The 15,592-nt window shown below is 47.0% G+C and overlaps 3 protein-coding genes across 8 annotated transcripts; 2 read left to right on the plus strand and 1 right to left on the minus strand.

Annotated features, from left to right (window-relative positions):
• The first annotated feature begins 1,633 nt into the window (after positions 1-1,633).
• Positions 1,634-5,794, plus strand: LOC119286793 (prostamide/prostaglandin F synthase-like). Of its 6 annotated transcripts, none has more exons than XR_005140662.1 (9): positions 1,634-2,065; positions 2,352-2,398; positions 2,522-2,636; positions 2,967-3,011; positions 4,381-4,440; positions 4,539-4,634; positions 4,746-4,884; positions 5,135-5,208; positions 5,287-5,794. XR_005140662.1 is itself a non-coding variant. In XM_037566241.1 (8 exons), exons 1-7 carry the CDS (start codon positions 1,775-1,777, stop codon positions 4,863-4,865), a joined length of 774 nt encoding a protein of 257 aa, XP_037422138.1. In that variant the 5' UTR covers positions 1,634-1,774; the 3' UTR covers positions 4,866-4,884; positions 5,135-5,770. The 6 variants fall into 6 exon arrangements, 2 of the variants coding, with proteins under 2 accessions (XP_037422138.1, XP_037422137.1); XR_005140660.1 differs by having other exon boundaries at positions 5,276-5,770; XR_005140661.1 differs by having other exon boundaries at positions 1,635-2,065; positions 5,102-5,208.
• Positions 5,795-6,683: 889 nt separating this feature from the next.
• LOC119286795 lies at positions 6,684-10,471 on the plus strand. The gene is made up of 5 exons (XM_037566244.1): positions 6,684-7,111; positions 7,205-7,332; positions 7,427-7,539; positions 9,421-9,606; positions 10,192-10,471. The coding sequence occupies exons 1-5, from the start codon at positions 6,774-6,776 to the stop codon at positions 10,219-10,221; spliced, it is 795 nt and encodes a 264-aa protein (XP_037422141.1). The 5' UTR covers positions 6,684-6,773; the 3' UTR covers positions 10,222-10,471.
• Positions 10,330-12,971, minus strand: LOC119286794 (probable zinc metalloprotease EGY3, chloroplastic). Its single transcript, XM_037566243.1, has 4 exons — positions 12,189-12,971; positions 11,671-12,093; positions 11,344-11,582; positions 10,330-11,153 (listed from the first exon to the last, which is right to left on the minus strand). The coding sequence occupies exons 1-4, from the start codon at positions 12,747-12,749 to the stop codon at positions 10,643-10,645; spliced, it is 1,734 nt and encodes a 577-aa protein (XP_037422140.1). The 5' UTR covers positions 12,750-12,971; the 3' UTR covers positions 10,330-10,642.
• Positions 12,972-15,592: the final 2,621 nt, after the last annotated feature.

The following is a 15,592-nucleotide window of genomic DNA, read 5'->3' on the forward strand; positions in this document are numbered from 1 at the left end:
GTGATGCCCTGAAAGTGAATGAGCTATAACGAAGAGTCCCTTGAACCGTGCCGTGGGTCCCCGGTCTAGCTGACCAAAGCCTCTCTATGAATACTATAATGTTCTCACGATCAGTGTGTCGCTGATGCACAGAAAACTAGTATCATAGAAAATGTCCATAATTACCGAGTACTCCCTCCGTCCGAAAAAACTTATCCTTCAAATGGATGTAAAGGAGTAAAACTTAACGAAACTACTCCCTCCGTTCCAAAATAAATGACTCAACTTTGTACTAAAGTAGTACAAAGTTGAGTCATCTATTTTGGAACAGAGGGAGTACTTCACAGCCGACCCACCATGCACGATGCATGGACGATTGACCATCTGATGGGTGTGATGCACTTGGTTCCTTCATCCGATGGCTGGATGTGACCATCGTGCGCAAATCATGCATTAAGTATCATGTGTATAGCAGCGTTGAAAACTTAATACCTTGCTAGTAAGGTGCCCGTGCGTTGCTACGGAACCACAATAAAACTAGTTCAGCTATGTCTTGAAGTTTGATAAATATTTTCCATAATTAAGCGAGTCATATGAAGGGGACATATATGTGGATGATCAACTCAAATGTCCAAATACAGCCCTTTTGATTGGCATTAGTAGTTGGAGTGCACTCAAATACTGCACCTTAACACCAAATAAAATGAAGATGACATATACACCCAATGATACGGACATACGGTCTTAAGTATAATGATTATTTATGGGGAATCATGTGATCTGTTTTCATATTTTACCAAATGTATAATACTTCACGACACAAAGTTTGGACCGGATTATGAAAAATTCCCTTTATGAAAGATGCTTACAGGTAAAATGAAACATATTGCCAACACAAGTTGCACTCGGTCATCAAACGCATCAACACAGATACAAACCTGGCGGTGCATATTTCATTCAACACCTATGGCTCGTCTTCCTCCTCTCACCTCATGTGCTCCAGCGACATCGTCGCCCCTTCTCACCCATGCCTCCTTGCTCTAACCCCATCCTATGGTCACCTTACAACAGTGAAAGAAGAGGTTAGTACGGTAGCGGAAAGAATAGTGAACGCGCATCATAGTGGTTGTCTTCGAGAGTTGTGTTTATTATCAAGAAAAGATTCCACACATAAATATATTGTTGTGGGAGTAAGACCTCACACCCATGCATGCATGTTTAAAAAAATAGTGTTTACACCCAAAACATTGTTAATGATCCGATTGAAAAACTGAAATTTAATTCGTTAACGAGCGTTTGTTGTAGTGCACATTCTCTAGTGGCTTGGATAACTCGGGGTCATCTCTTGAGGAAAGACACGAAAGCCTTTTGCTATCTATACCGGATTTGCGTCACACTGCGATCAAAGCGAAGCTCGGTATGTGATGGTTAGCGCCTGTTAATGGCGGGCCTACGCTTCAAGTACACTAGAGTTTGGTCTCGGCTGTGACGGCCAACCTTAAATGTGAACGTCGTCTGCTTCACTCCTTTCTTAATGGAAAAAAGGAATTTTGAGCAATTCTTATTTTTGAAACTTTGCAAATTTTGAGTGAGTAAGGACCAAGGACTATAGATATGCACTTCACTCGAATTGAAAAAGAAAAAGAAAAGATTGCACTCTCCGTGACGAATCTGTGGCCACGCCGCCCGTCCCGCCACCGGGAAACCCATCTCCACCGCATCGGCCCGCTTGCTCTTGCTCGGCATCCTCGGCCGGTCTTGCTCTCGGACAGGGTTTCGCCGCGTACACCTAGCCATGGCCGCCTCGCTGCCACGCCTCTCCCTCCCGCCGACGGCCGCTCTCCCTGCCGTCGCCTCCTCTCGCTACCGCCCCGACCTCGCCCCCGTCCCCAGCCGCCGCCGCCGCCTCGGCCTCCGTCTCCACCGCTCGCCGCTGGCACCTGCAGCTGCCGCGAGCTCGCCGTCCGTTCCGTCTTCTTCACCGGAACCAGGGTCGGGTATCGGTGATGCCCTCGGTGGCGTCGCCATCTTCTCCGCGGCCACCGGCGAGCCCGTCCTGATCAGGGATCTGTGGGACCAGAACGAGGTAGAGATGCAGATGCTCACCTTTTTCTCCGATTAGCTTAGTCTTTGTCTTACGAGGAGATGTAGCATAGGAAATATTATACTGTATCTAGTTTGAGGTTCAGGTTTGCCACTCAGAGGTTCTTGTCAGAACCAGGGGCGTCCATTTGTTGCTTTGCTTGAATAAATTGTTCTCCTTCTGTAGGGCGAAACACTAAATCCCATTTAGCTACGAAATCATTTGATTTCCCTTTTTAATTTGCTGCGGTACATAACTAAATTGGGGGAGTAATTCGCTGCTTGTGCAGGGAATGGCTGTGGTCGCGTTGCTAAGGCATTTCGGATGTCCTTGCTGGTAAGAGAGCACCCCCCTCCTTCTGTAGATGAATTGTGTCACCTGGATATAGTTTGTGCGTGTTGGTTTGATTTCTTTTTCTGAGCTAATCATCAACTCTACTTGTGACCGTGTCCTCTGCAGCTGGGAGTTGGCCTTGACGTTGAAAGACGCGAAAGAAAGATTTGATTCTGCTGGCGTCAAACTAATTGCTGTTGGTGTTGGCACTCCTGATAAAGCCCGTATACTTGCTGAGCGTGTATGTAATACACTTCTATTTGTAGTTTATCTCGTACCCCCTCACCACACACTGCGAACTTTGGTGATCATCTATAATCTTATTCTAGACACAGATTTTTTACCATTTGACCTTCAACTTGTTTGTGGGTATGCGCTCACCAATAATTGCAAAGATCATTGCATAATTGCACAATCCTGCTGATGTTTTAATCTAACTTATTCACCTCGTGTGGGACTTGCTAGACAATGGATGTCTTAAAATCCCAATTGTTCATATATGCTGTATTTACTGGTGATATTTGAATATTTTCAGCCCTAAGTAACTTTGTTTAAAATATGTTCAATGCAGTTGCCCTTTCCATTGGATTACCTCTACGCAGATCCTGAGCGCAAGGTACTAATTTGCGTGCTCATGCCTTAATGTATCTACTGGATATTGCTATACTGTATGGTCACATCATATACTGCTCACATTCACATTTTATCTGTTAAAATTGTTAACATCTTCTTGCCATTGTCTGCATTGTACTAAGTCCTAGCAGGATTGACCCCATAGGAATGTGTCTATTTTGGAGAAAGAGTGTTGGAAATTATCTTACTTTTGGGCCAGTGATCATGAGAACTAGACAAAGTGGCGCGCTCTGCTGCGCCCGGCTATAGGCGAGTAGTTTGTACGCGATTTTAGATGGTGTGAGCCTCAATGATGCGTTGAGTATTGTTTTTATTTTATTCTTCAGCCAAGCGCAGATAAACTTCCTCCCCCCAACAAAGCTGCAGCAAAAGAACAAACCCTAAAAGAACCAGCGGCCATGGAAGAGCTGGCCTAGGACAAATCCTATTCCATGTGTAATGAGTGGAATAGCTACGTAGACACACCCCCGCGTTGTTTTCAAAATTCATTCGTGTTTTTAAAACTTGGGACAATTTTTAAATGTAGGAACATTTTAAAAATTCGAACCTTGATTCTTAAATTTGTGGGCAATTATTTAATTCTGAGACATTTTAGAATTCATAAAATTTTCTGCGCGGAGGACAAAGCAGACTGGTTTTCCTAAAAAAAACAGATCCTGGTCACCAAACATGCGACGAAAGGATAAACATAAACACAGTCAGCTTTTCTCTTTAAGAAATCGTAAACACGGCCAACTAAAACCCCACAACCGGGCCCACATGTCATTTAGTACATCATTTCTTTTTTTGAGGGCGGCTGTTTAAGTCAGCTGCCCCTAAACTCCCAGAAATCAACAGCACACCCACCCTATCACCGGCTGTGCAGCTAGTTCACGGCCTATCCACCAGGCCGACTTTCCAGTCAAAAACAGCTAGGAGTGGGCTGACCGAACTAACACTCAATTAGTCGCAAAACCACGCACCAGCGCTGAGGCCTCCCCTCAAAAAACAAAACAACATTGAGGCCCACATGTCAGCGACTGCGAACCACCTGATAGCCACAGCGTTAGCCAATCTAGCCACGCATAAATTTGAAGGAGATATGTAATGATAAGTTTTTCATTTGGAAATGGTCCTTGTTGCTATGGTGGTTCTCCTTGATAAGTGTGTGTATATACATTTTGCTCGTTTCTTCAAACTTAGATGTAGTCATGTAAATAGGTAAATGAGATAGACACATGGATATACAATATTTGGTACATGAGGATCAATGATCTCATCGTCTATGGATTGGAAATTTAAATTTTATTATCCATAAATTTTTATTTATTTATCCTGTCCCCAAGTGCATGACATCCTTTAAACCCTTTCAGGCTTATGATCTCTTGGGCCTATATTTTGGTGTTGGTCGCACATTCTTCAACCCAGCCAGTGTAAGCATCATTTGTAGCAGTGATTTTTCATTTGTGTAGTTGTTTTATCATGAAAGTTGTGTGGACATTGTCCTGAACAAGAACGCATATCTTTGAAGGTGAAAGTGTTTTCTCGGTTTGATTCCCTCAAGGAGGCAACAAAGAACTATACAATCGAAGCCACCCCAGATGACAGGCCAAGTGTCCTGCAACAGGTTATATCATTTACCCATAGTCAACTGCTTCTGCCACTATACTCTGAAGTCTGAACATTGCAGAGTCTTTGTTGATCAATGGACCGCCATTTTGTTTGTTATGTTCGTTAGGGTGGAATGTTCGTGTTCAAAGGGAAAGAACTGTTATATGCGTGGAAGGACGAGGGCACAGGTGATCATGCACCATTAGATGATGTCCTGAGCATCTGCTGTAAAGTTCCAGTAGCCTGATGTTGAGTCCTATGAACGGGTACGCCAGATTCTGCTTTTTTATTCCCATCATCACACACAACAATAGAAAATTAAGTGTTCTTTTTTTTGGGTATATAAAAAGAGCAGTTTAAGTTTTTTTTATGTCAGCCGGTGCCAAAAGAAATAAGCATATACTTTGGCTTTCTATTCTCTTCACCACCCCCCTCCCTCCTTTCTCAGTCATGAAAGATTCTCCCGTTTATTTGTCCGTGCAGGGTCCGTTCTTACTGCATAACCGTACTGCGCAGGTGCTTCTCGTACAGACATTTCATAAGCTTGGTGGTATCAGATGACTTTCGAAATACTGGATCCTGATATAAAGGTAGCGTCCCCTGCATGTGTATGTATTAATATTTTTGACAAACTTTCTAACACCTTGTTAATTATAGGAGCTTAGCAGGGTTGGTTTTTGGTAGATATATGTAACTGATCATGAACACTGCACAGTGCTCTAAAATATAGCGATACGTTATCTTCGGCTTGTGTATTGGCTTTATTAATTTAAAGCCGGGTGCTTCTTGGACCTTTCTTCTAAAAATTTGTAGCAATACTGTTTCTCATGGAATACTGCATATATCCACAAGTGTCCAATTTCTTGTCGAATGCTGCATACCTGCACATCATGCGATTGGGCTGCACATCAAGGAGGGCAGATGCATAGAATCTCAAATGGTTAAAACCCTAGCCTCTGACCCACCCACCCCGCGGAGACCAAGGAAGCTGCTACGCTGGAGGCCTGGAGCAAGGTTGCAGCACACCAAACGTGATACGGCTTTGCTCTTGGTTTCAGAAATCTTGCCGGAGCTACTACTCTGTATCTAAAAGGGCGTGTACAATAATATTATCTTAACGAGTGTCATATATTTTGATACACTAGTTAAGACTAAAAGATAACCCATCGTACATCATATTTTTATTGACATCTCTAACATATGTGGGAAATTTAAAATAAAATTGTCTTATCAACCGCTGTATAAGCGCTAAATGGACCGGAAGGATACGCATGCCCGTTTCTTCGTACGAAAGACTGGCATCTGAGATATACTCAAAGAGCTGAATTCTTCTGCTAATGAGAAACCTGTTCCCTTGTAATTTGGTTTTTGAATCCGGTTCTTTATTATTTCAAGCCTGCTATTTCCTGTTCTGGTTGAGCTGTAAAAGCAATGCAAATCGACTCTCTTGGAGAGATAGAAATTTCACACGTACGCAGGTCATGGCCTCTTTGATTCAAAGGATTTTCATAGAATTTTTGAAGAATTAGAATCCTTAGAAAATTTCCTACATAACTCATTTGATTCGTATGTTTGAATCATGTACTCCCTCTGTCCCATAATATAAGAGTGTTTTTTACACTAGAGGGAGTAGATTTTATCCAAAATAATCATTTGTACTCCTACATTCTATGGGAAATCTACTATCCAAACAGTGACTCAAACCACTTAAAAAAAATCCTTTGTTCTTTTTTCTACGGTGTGATCAAATGACTCAAATCATGTACTCTCTCCGTCCCATAATATAAGAATGTTTTTTACACTAGTGTAGTGCCAAAAATGTTCTTATATTATGGGACAGAGGAAGTACTAGAATTTAAATGGGCATTGCATTCCAATCATTTTCAATTTTTCATACTTCTACGTTTTAAAAATCCCGAGTCAAAATCAAAACCATGCATACGAAATGAACCGTGAGTCGTGACCGGCGCCCTCCGCCCGCACCCGAGAGGCCGAGCCAACGATTAGCCCGGGCCCACCGCCGCACCGGGAAGCAAAATTTAGGCCACCCAAACCCGGGAGGAAACCCATCCATTCCCGTTCAAACCCAGCTCACCTTCCTCCCCCCTTCCCACCCGCCGCCGGCGCCACCGCCACCGCCGCCCCGGGACCAACGATGCTGCTGGTCAGCCAGGCCGCCAACGGCTCCCTCTCCGCGCGGCGGCTGCCCTCCAAGCCGCTCGCCAGCCGCCGGGGCGCCAACCCCTACCCCCTCTTCGCCGGCCCCCGCGTCGCGCGCCGCCGCCTCGCGCTCTCCGGCGCCGCCGACGCGCGGGACGCGCCCCGCCGCGCCTCCGCCACCCACGCGGCCGCGGGCGAGGGCCCCTCCGGCTCCCCCGCCGCCGAGGACCCCGTCCTCCTCGGCGTCAGCGACGACCGCGTGCCCCTCGAGGGCGTCATCCAGGTCGAGAGGCCCGGCCAGGCCGACGCCCAGTCCAAGCTCGTCTCCTACGCGTAATTCCTTCTCCCCTAGCCAATGCGCCATTCCCCGCTTGTGTCTCTGTTTTGGTTTGATTTGGTCCGTTCGCTGATCCCTTGCGTTCGCAGGAAGATAGGGCTTCTGGCCGGAGGGGATCTGCTCTGCCTCCTGGTCTTCTCCGCGATTGGGAGGCTCAGCCATGGCCTGCCCGTGCTTGACGCCGAGACCTTCAAGACGGCCGACCCGTTCATTGCTGGTCAGAGAAACGTGTCCCCCTCTTCTTCTTTTTCCCTCTGATGATGTTCGTCCGTTGGACGAAGGGGTTGCTAACGGAATCGGGTCTTCTGCAGGTTGGTTGCTTAGCGCCTACCTCCTTGGCGGGTTTGGTGATGATGCCAAAGGAAGCAATGGTGTTGGGAATGCTGTAACTGTTGCAGCGAAATCCTGGGCTGTTGGTATACCGGTAATTTGTCTCCTATTAGCACCTGTACTCAAAACCCAAACAAGACCTTCATTTCATAATTAGAACGGCGATAAATCCACTGATTTCGTAATGTGTATTTATAGGTTGCGAGTTCATGTTATGAACATTGTAGAGTGTATACCCATTTACTTAACAGATAATCAGCTGTTGCCTGTTGGCCCTGTTCCATCACGCTATCCATGTCCATTCTGCTGAGCATGTGTTCTATCGTGGATTCTTCATAGTTCATTGTGTCTGATACGTTTTACCCGGCCTTTATCAATACATCTATTGGATGCATATGTCAATTTTTAATGAGGAATAGTGGAAAACCACCCCTTGTCAGCAAAGATAGTATACTGTTTTGGTTCCGTGGCTTTTGAAGGCAAGTTAGTAGACAGTTTAAACATAGTATATGAGAAAGCCTGTATCATCAGTTTTAGCAATGAAATTGGGGGGAACCCCTTAATTCGAAAATAAAAATAACTATATGAGAAAAGTTAAAAGAGGATGGATTCATCTTAGAGAAAGGGCACAAGCAAAAAGTAGCATGGAGTTTTTTCCCAACAACCTAAAAAATTCCCTGTTTTTTTAGCTGTAATGCACTGTAGAAAGGCTCCTGCAGTCATATATTAATCAAAGGTAAAATGAGGTTACATGATATGTAGTACAAGGTACAGGGTCTTTGACCCTAATCCATAAGGACTACACTTATGTCAGGGAACAGGAGTTCTAGGTAGTTTGTTGCACAAGGGTGGTTATAAAACCCTCCAGGTCAGGCTTAGCCCTATGTCTCAAGAGTGCAAATCTTGCTTGAATCTAGACAGCCAGGACCTATGTGAATATGGAATCCTTTGGAAATCATATTGTTTCTTCCACATTTGACTCAAAATTTGAAGTATATATAGTCAGATAAGCTTGTTACACATTTGACTACCTTTTAGTAGCCCAATGAAGATGCATTGCTTGACAATTTTTTTATTGGCGCTACCAAATAGACAAATACATCGCCTTACTAAACAAACTAAGAATCTTCTCTATGGCTCTATCGACCGAGTAATGTGTCCAAACCTCTAAAATTGATTGTTGCCTTTGCTATCCTGTGGTAGTGCTGATGTAAAAAAAAACTAGTCAAAATTTTATGGTTCTGCAATCATGGGTAAGCAAATGCTGGCATTCTTTTGTGCTTGCGCACTTGATACATGCCTCACCTCAATAATGGCTTATGGATATAAAGATGGTGTTCTGTTTTGTGTTTAACTTGTGCAATTTACTGCTATATCTCATGGTTTATCTGTTGTGCTAGTTTCTTGTTATGCCAATATTTTTTGGGGGATGGTAATACCTGAAGCACAACACGACAGGTCTTGTATTTATGAGATTATAACTAAAGAAAGAAGCAACGATGACGGCATGACATGCATTTGAGCATCTGTGGTTTTTGACATCCATAATGTGGTGTTAAGTCTATGATTTCTATTTGTTTGGATCACTTTATAAGATTTTAGACATTTATGCCAATTTATTGCTCAAGACGTAGGCTATGCTAGGAGATTATTTGTTTCAGAGTGTTGAACCATACATAATTTTGTTAGATTTCCCTGAACAAGACTAGGAAATTCTAGGAAATCTTACACAAACATAATTGAACTTGGTCAGTCTTCTGAAGCTGGAGAGCTGTTGTTAACTTGCGTAAGTCTGCATTTGCATCTATGTGTGTTCTGAACTCTCTAAAAACATGTTGATAATCATGTTTCTTATTATGTGACTGTTCTCACTCTTGTTTGTTTGATGCCTTCATTAGCATAGAAGCATCTGATGATGATGTGTCTGCTGGTTTTTGATGTCTGGTGCTGACTTCAATTTGCTATCTCCTTTCAGTTAGGAATTGCCATTCGTTCAGTGACCGCTGGTCATATTCCACAAATTCCTTTCGTCTTTGTGGCCATGGGAAGTACCGGGGTCTTGTTGACTGCATGGCGTGCTCTGATTTCCCAGGTTCTTTCCGCTGGACAGAGCAAGAAGGATGATGTATACAAAAAGGGAAATCCTTTTGAGCTTTTTGAGGTTAGAAGTTTTTATTTATTTTAAACATACCACAGCATCGTTGATTCATGCAGATGTTTCCATCGAAGGCCATTTTGGCTCAAATTTTTCTCTGAAATATATCCTAGTACAATTGATTAGCCTATTAATAAACATGTCCTAACATATGCTTCCTTCTCTTTTGGCACATTTTTTCAATTGATTGCAGCTAGTTTGTCCGAAAAATGATATTCTAGGTCTTTGTTTGTTGTTTTGCAAATATTTACACATAGAACAACACTTCATCCTTCGCTGTTGTAACCTTTTCGGTATAATTTGGCATGTTTTTCCCAATTGACTACTTCCATCAAATCATTCTGAATTAAACTTGTCATGGAAGGAGAATCTCATCTTTGTAACAAGGTCGGAAAGCTCTTAAAACAAATGCAATGACGAAGATTGCATTATATTGCTTATTTCCTAGGAGAAACTTTGCCCTATGCAAAGGCTTTGTGCTTCTTGGTTCCCATCGCAAGTCATCTTCGTTCCTACTGTGGATTGTTATCTTTCAAGCACTGACAATGGCTGGCTTTTACTTATGCCAACTTACTTCCTTTATCCTTGCAGTTGCTCACATCGCTGGTGCGGAGGTGGTGAGGTCTGAAGCTCAAAAAGGCAAGAATTACCACCAACCTTGTGTAAGTACAATTTTGAAGGCCAAGGGCCCAAGATGGAATAGAACATAGTCGGATCATATGCAGAAACTGCTTGACAAGATCGCACAGAGGCAATGCCCCGGATTCTAATATTAAGAAGATGTAGCTGATCAATCCCTTGTAATTACTGTATGCAGCCTGACCTAATCATTCTAATACTAATGAATAAACTGTGCCTTCTTGGTCCTGAATTTCTTCTGTTTCTTCCTACTTTATGCACAAACGCTTGTTGCTTCATGTTTTCAGATCCAATTGCCTGTTCTGCACCAATGTTTCCTCGCTGAGAAAGAGCACAAATGCTGTGGCTTCAGAGTAACGGTGCATTTTATCTCCCTACTACTTCTACGCTACTAGGATCAGGTCTAGATGCCGCCCCTGAAGAAGGGCTCGCCGAGGAAGGAGCTGGAGTAGGTGCCGCCGCCGTTGGGAAAGAGCGTGAGGAGGCAGACGACGGCGAGCACGAAGCCCCACGCGTAGCGCTCGCTCCCCAGCGGCGTGATCTCGTCCTGCGCCGGGATCTCCTCCCCGCCGCGGATGAAGGTGGCGAAGAGCCCCCACGCCAGGCACAGCACGCTGCCGCCGACGGCGCCCGCCCCCAGCAGCAGCGACGTGCCGAACGACAGCAGCGCCGCCGTGCGCCGCCCGAGCAGCGCCTGCGCGACCCGGCCGCCCTCCAGCCGCCCGACCGGCAGCAGGTTCAGCGACGTCACCACGATCCCCAGCAGCCCCGCGAACGCCAGCGGGTCCACCGGCACGCCCACGCCCTCCACCGCGTTGGGCAGCACGTTCCCCAGCTCGTCCGCGTACGGCCCGATCACCTGCTGCACGAACGACAGCAGCGGGTTGTTGTAGAAGAACTCCGGCCGGATGAACCTGCCACCGCCGCCAACGAAAACGTCGTCAGAGCTCTTGCTGGGGTTAACAATGGCGCCCAGATGTACTCCACCCGTTCGGAATTACTTGTCACGGAAATCAATGCATCTAGATGTTCTAGATGCATTCATCTCCATGACAAGTAATTCCGAAGGGAGGGAGTAGTACGTATGGTTGTGCCGCTACTTACAGGGCGTTCTCGCCGCCGTTGAAGCTGCCGTCGGCAATGAAGGCCGAGACGGCCAGCACCACCGACGTCAGGTACGCGCTGGCCGTGCAGGCGACGGGGATGTCGAACAGGGCCTTCTTGTTCGGCAGCAGCGACTCGTAGTTGTTCATCACGCCCAGGCATCCCGTCCAATTCGACGGCACCAGGAACGACGGGCTCAGCTTCACCCCGTACCTCGCCGCCGTCAACCTCGTCGCGATCTGCCATGAAATTGTTGTTCCCAAGACCATCATTACCATCTGGTGAGCATTTATCCAAGAAAAGCTTAATGAGCAGACGATGGAGTACCTCGGACACGCCGAGGATGGAGAGGAAGCCTCCGAAGAGGGGGAGGACGTCCGAGACGTAGTCGTCGAAGGAGGCGCCGGGCTTGAGGAAGAAGCCGCTCATGAGTGCTATGGTCCCGAAGGTCGTGACGGCCAAGGCCACGGCGCTCAGGTAGCCCCACGGCGTGCTCAGCCTGGTCACCTCGAGCTGCAGCTCGATCTCTGCTTTCGGCTGCACCATGCACACCTGCTTGGTGACGTCGTCGTTCCTCTCCTCCATGAACCACAGGGTGACCTCTGTCCCGGCCGCCTCCGCGATCTTCTTCTCCAGCCTCGGCCTCACCTCCTCGATGGGCTTCCTCAGGTTGCCGATGAAGATGCCACCGTCGCCGAACCTCCGCACGTCCACCGCGAAGAACGTGTCGTACCCGAAACAGCTCTTGAGCTGCATGCACCATTTAATTCGCGCGCCCAGAGATCAGCAAATCTTCATCGATTTCCCAATTCCCATGGTTGAACTGAAAATTCAAAATAGATTACCTTGTTGAGGTCGAGCGCCTTGAAGGTCTGCTCGGCCTCCTCCAGCCTCTGCTTCTCCCGTTCCAGCGTGCCCTTGATGAACCCACGGAGCAGGCCGGCGACCGGGCTGCCGTCAGGCTCGCGGTCGAGCTCCCGGAGCTTCCGGTCGGCGCGCTTCTTCTCGAGCTTGATGGCGGCCTCGATGGACGGGTTGCCCATGAACTTCTTGAACTCCTCGTCCGACCTCCAGTCCACCTCCTGCTGCTCATCCCTGCTCTTCTTCTCGCCGTCCTCGCCATCACCTCCTTCCTGGTGATCTCCTGCCCCTCCTCCTCCGGCATGATGCGACGAGACCTTCTTCGCCTCCTCAACCTTTTGCTCGTCAGGAGCAACGGCAGTGGAGGAGACCGGCCGGTTCTCCGTCGCCCGATCTTGCTCCCGCAGCGAGCACCTGACGACGGAGCTTCTCCTGAGAGGTGGCCTGTGATGGTTCTTGCAGAAGCTTCTTGGTAAGGTTGCTCTCCTACTAGTGCTGCTGCTGCTGCTACACACGATAGTTGCAACGAGAGAAGTGGAAGCCATTACTGGCGGCGAGCTGTGGAGCTTGGTTTATGGTGCCTGCTGCCTGTTCGATCTGGTGCTTTGATTTTGGTGTGGAGATCCTGGGAGCTCATGAGGGGAGCTTAAAATGGTTCGGAAGGAGGAGGAAGGCGAGCGTTCTAGAAGGTCGGAGAATGCGCCGGGAGGAGTCGTGAAGAATGCGACGGCCGGAGCAGCAGATGTGATGGAGTAGTGGCGGGTGGCGACGAAGGAGGTGAAGGCCCCCGGCTTATCCAATTGGTCAGGAGAAATGTACACTTGGCGGCAGCTCGCCTTGCTAAAGCTTCTAGCATGGCCCTGCCTCCAAAGGCTTTTCTAACTTGGGCCAAATTTGAACATTTTAACTAGTAAAATATATTTGTATGGAGTAAATATTTAAAGTTGCATATTAAAACTCTGGTCTGTGCCCAAACCATTGTTTATGCTAGATGATAGCCCGCACATTGTTGCGGGAGCATACGGAAGTGCGGTAGTGTAGGAATTCGTAGCCGCCAAAATGTAAAATCACTGGATGGAAAATTGGTGGCATGTTTTTCTTTTTGCATGAAAAATGGGTAAGCTATAAATTAACCGTGTTATATTCATATGTTGGTCACAACACAGGATAGATACATGCACGTGGCATTTATAATACATTTACATATCTCCAAGGCAGTTCTTGTAGGTATGTTAACCCACGAAATTTCACTTCCATGAATATAACAGTGACATTTCCCAACAAATCGCATGTATTAGCTTCACCAAATCTTGACATCATTTGCAAGTTATATATAGGAATGGAAAATGAAGTAACCTGATTACTTACAAAAATACTGAAAAATGTAAAAGATGAAGTACTGACCCAGTCAACTTTTTATTGCCGCATCTGTCTATTATTGTACATAAAAAAATGAAAATCAGTAACATGTGGTAGCAACTTTATACCACATGGCATATGTGGCAAACTACCAACATATCAGAAAGGAAAAATGGTAGCAACTTTATTTTATATATAGAAAATACCAGCGAGGGAATACCCGGTGGTGTGTCCTATAGGGCACAGTGGAGGAGGCTCGCGCGTACCGATGACAGCGTACATAAGAGTATCTTCAACAGTCGCGCCAAATATTGCGTGCAGGGAAAAGTTAGTTTTAGCGCACGTGGAGCGGTTTCGCGCACTCCAGCAAGCACGGGAAATTTCGACGCGCAGCAAAAGATCGCGCGCGCGCGAAAAGCGGCCCGACGCGTGCTAGTTTTGGCGTGCGACGTCCGGCACGCTTTATAGAACGCGCACGCCTGATGCTGCCAGCCGCACACTCGAGCGCTCCTGCCGTCCCCTTCTTCCCCTCGCCGCCCCTTTCTTCTTCGCATCCGGCGCCCCGCCGCCGCCGCCGCGCCCTTCTCCCGTCGCTGACTCCCCCGCCGCCGACATGCCGCCGCGTCGCCGAAGCAGCTCAGGCTACCGCGGCGTCCGCGTCCACCCTTCCTGCACGTTCTACGCGGAGATCCACTCCAGCAATGTGCGTCTCGGTCTTGGGACGCTCAAGACCGCGCACGAGGCCGCCCGCGCGTATGACGCTGCGGCATGGCGCCTCTCCAGGCCTCGCTCGCAGATGAACTTCCATGACGAGCAAACGTGTCAGCAGGCGCAGGACCTCACCATCGCCGCGTCTGGTAACGGACCAGGACCATCAGGAACACCGTAGACGCCAGCGCCGCCTCCTCATCGCCTAGGCGGACGAGCTAGCCATTGGCGGAGTGGCGTCAGCGCTACCCGCAAGACGTCGCCGACGAGAACGCCTTCTGGACGGAGAGGAGGGCCAAGCGCCGCGCAGACCGGGCGGACAGGCGTCGGCGGAAGGCACTGGCGATATTGCAGTGCGATCTGGAACGGGCGTCGTTCTTTGACGACAATGATCCTCGTAAGGAAGACGCGTTTCTTGATACCTCGAACGACACCAACAAGGATGAGAACATCTCGGAGTAGTTTCTAGTTGCAACATAGTTTTTATCTATTTTATTGTATCAGACTAGTGTCTTTTTTTTTATCTATCTATGCTATAAACTATCTACGTATCATTTTTTAATCTATTTTATTTATCTATGCCTATGTTTATTTATTTGTTTGGAGTGCATATGTTGTTAAAAGATGAGCGTGCGTGCTGTTTTTTTTGCAGCGCCTGCTGAAGCGGCTCGGGCGCGCTATATTTTGCAGCGGCCGCTGGAGCCAGCGCACCGCGGCGCACAAAAGTTGACAATTCCAGCGCTATAAACTGTTTTTTAGCCGCGCGTTGCGCTATTGTTGAAGATGCTCTAATGATGCTTCCGGCGTAGCGGTATGGCGAGGCGTCTGTCGCGTTGCGCAGGAGGTAGCTCGCGTGTCCGACAGATCATGAAACATAACTTGGTATTGTTTCAAGGCTATAGCAAAAATTGCAACCTGGAAATAAACATGAAAAAGTCAAAGTTGAGGTGAAGAAATCAGTAGCAACAAGGACCTGCATAGGCATGAAGCAGCAGGGGAATAAAGCGGAGGTAGAAGTAAGACCACAATGGTATGAGACGAACGCCATGGAGACCTGCTAGGAAGGAGATGAACAATCTTTCAGGCCTAATAGGAAGGAGATGAACATATGAGAATCCTATGCACTACAAAAAAAAGAAACATCCGTGACATTTTGGTTCGGACAAAAACTTTTTCTGTCATGGTTATGACACTTCTATAACGATAATTATGACAAAATCACGTATCATCATAGATGTGTGAGCTCCTACTTCTATGACAAAATCATGATAGAAAATGAGATTTTTGTCCTGGGCGGGCGGGGAACGCATCTGCATGACAT

Source organism: Triticum dicoccoides, chromosome 4A (assembly GCF_002162155.2).
Source record: "Triticum dicoccoides isolate Atlit2015 ecotype Zavitan chromosome 4A, WEW_v2.0, whole genome shotgun sequence".
NCBI lineage: Eukaryota > Viridiplantae > Streptophyta > Magnoliopsida > Poales > Poaceae > Triticum > Triticum dicoccoides.

What these genes read in the sequence shown, in the direction of transcription:
- LOC119286795 (XM_037566244.1), top strand. Translation starts at nt 6,774, where the DNA reads ATGCTGCTGGTCAGCCAGGCCGCCAACGGCTCCCTCTCCGCGCGGCGG. An exon ending in TCCAAGCTCGTCTCCTACGC is followed by an intron (nt 7,112 to 7,204) that starts GTAATTCCTTCT and finishes TTGCGTTCGCAG; the next exon opens with GAAGATAGGGCTTCTGGCCG. An exon ending in GGCCGACCCGTTCATTGCTG is followed by an intron (nt 7,333 to 7,426) that starts GTCAGAGAAACG and finishes GGTCTTCTGCAG; the next exon opens with GTTGGTTGCTTAGCGCCTAC.
- LOC119286793 (XM_037566241.1), top strand. Translation starts at nt 1,775, where the DNA reads ATGGCCGCCTCGCTGCCACGCCTCTCCCTCCCGCCGACGGCCGCTCTC. An exon ending in CATTTCGGATGTCCTTGCTG is followed by an intron (nt 2,399 to 2,521) that starts GTAAGAGAGCAC and finishes TGTCCTCTGCAG; the next exon opens with CTGGGAGTTGGCCTTGACGT. An exon ending in CATTCTTCAACCCAGCCAGT is followed by an intron (nt 4,441 to 4,538) that starts GTAAGCATCATT and finishes ATATCTTTGAAG; the next exon opens with GTGAAAGTGTTTTCTCGGTT.
- LOC119286794 (XM_037566243.1), bottom strand. Translation starts at nt 12,749, where the DNA reads ATGGCTTCCACTTCTCTCGTTGCAACTATCGTGTGTAGCAGCAGCAGC. An exon ending in AGGCGCTCGACCTCAACAAG is followed by an intron (nt 12,094 to 12,188) that starts GTAATCTATTTT and finishes TGGTGCATGCAG; the next exon opens with CTCAAGAGCTGTTTCGGGTA. An exon ending in CCATCCTCGGCGTGTCCGAG is followed by an intron (nt 11,583 to 11,670) that starts GTACTCCATCGT and finishes ATTTCATGGCAG; the next exon opens with ATCGCGACGAGGTTGACGGC.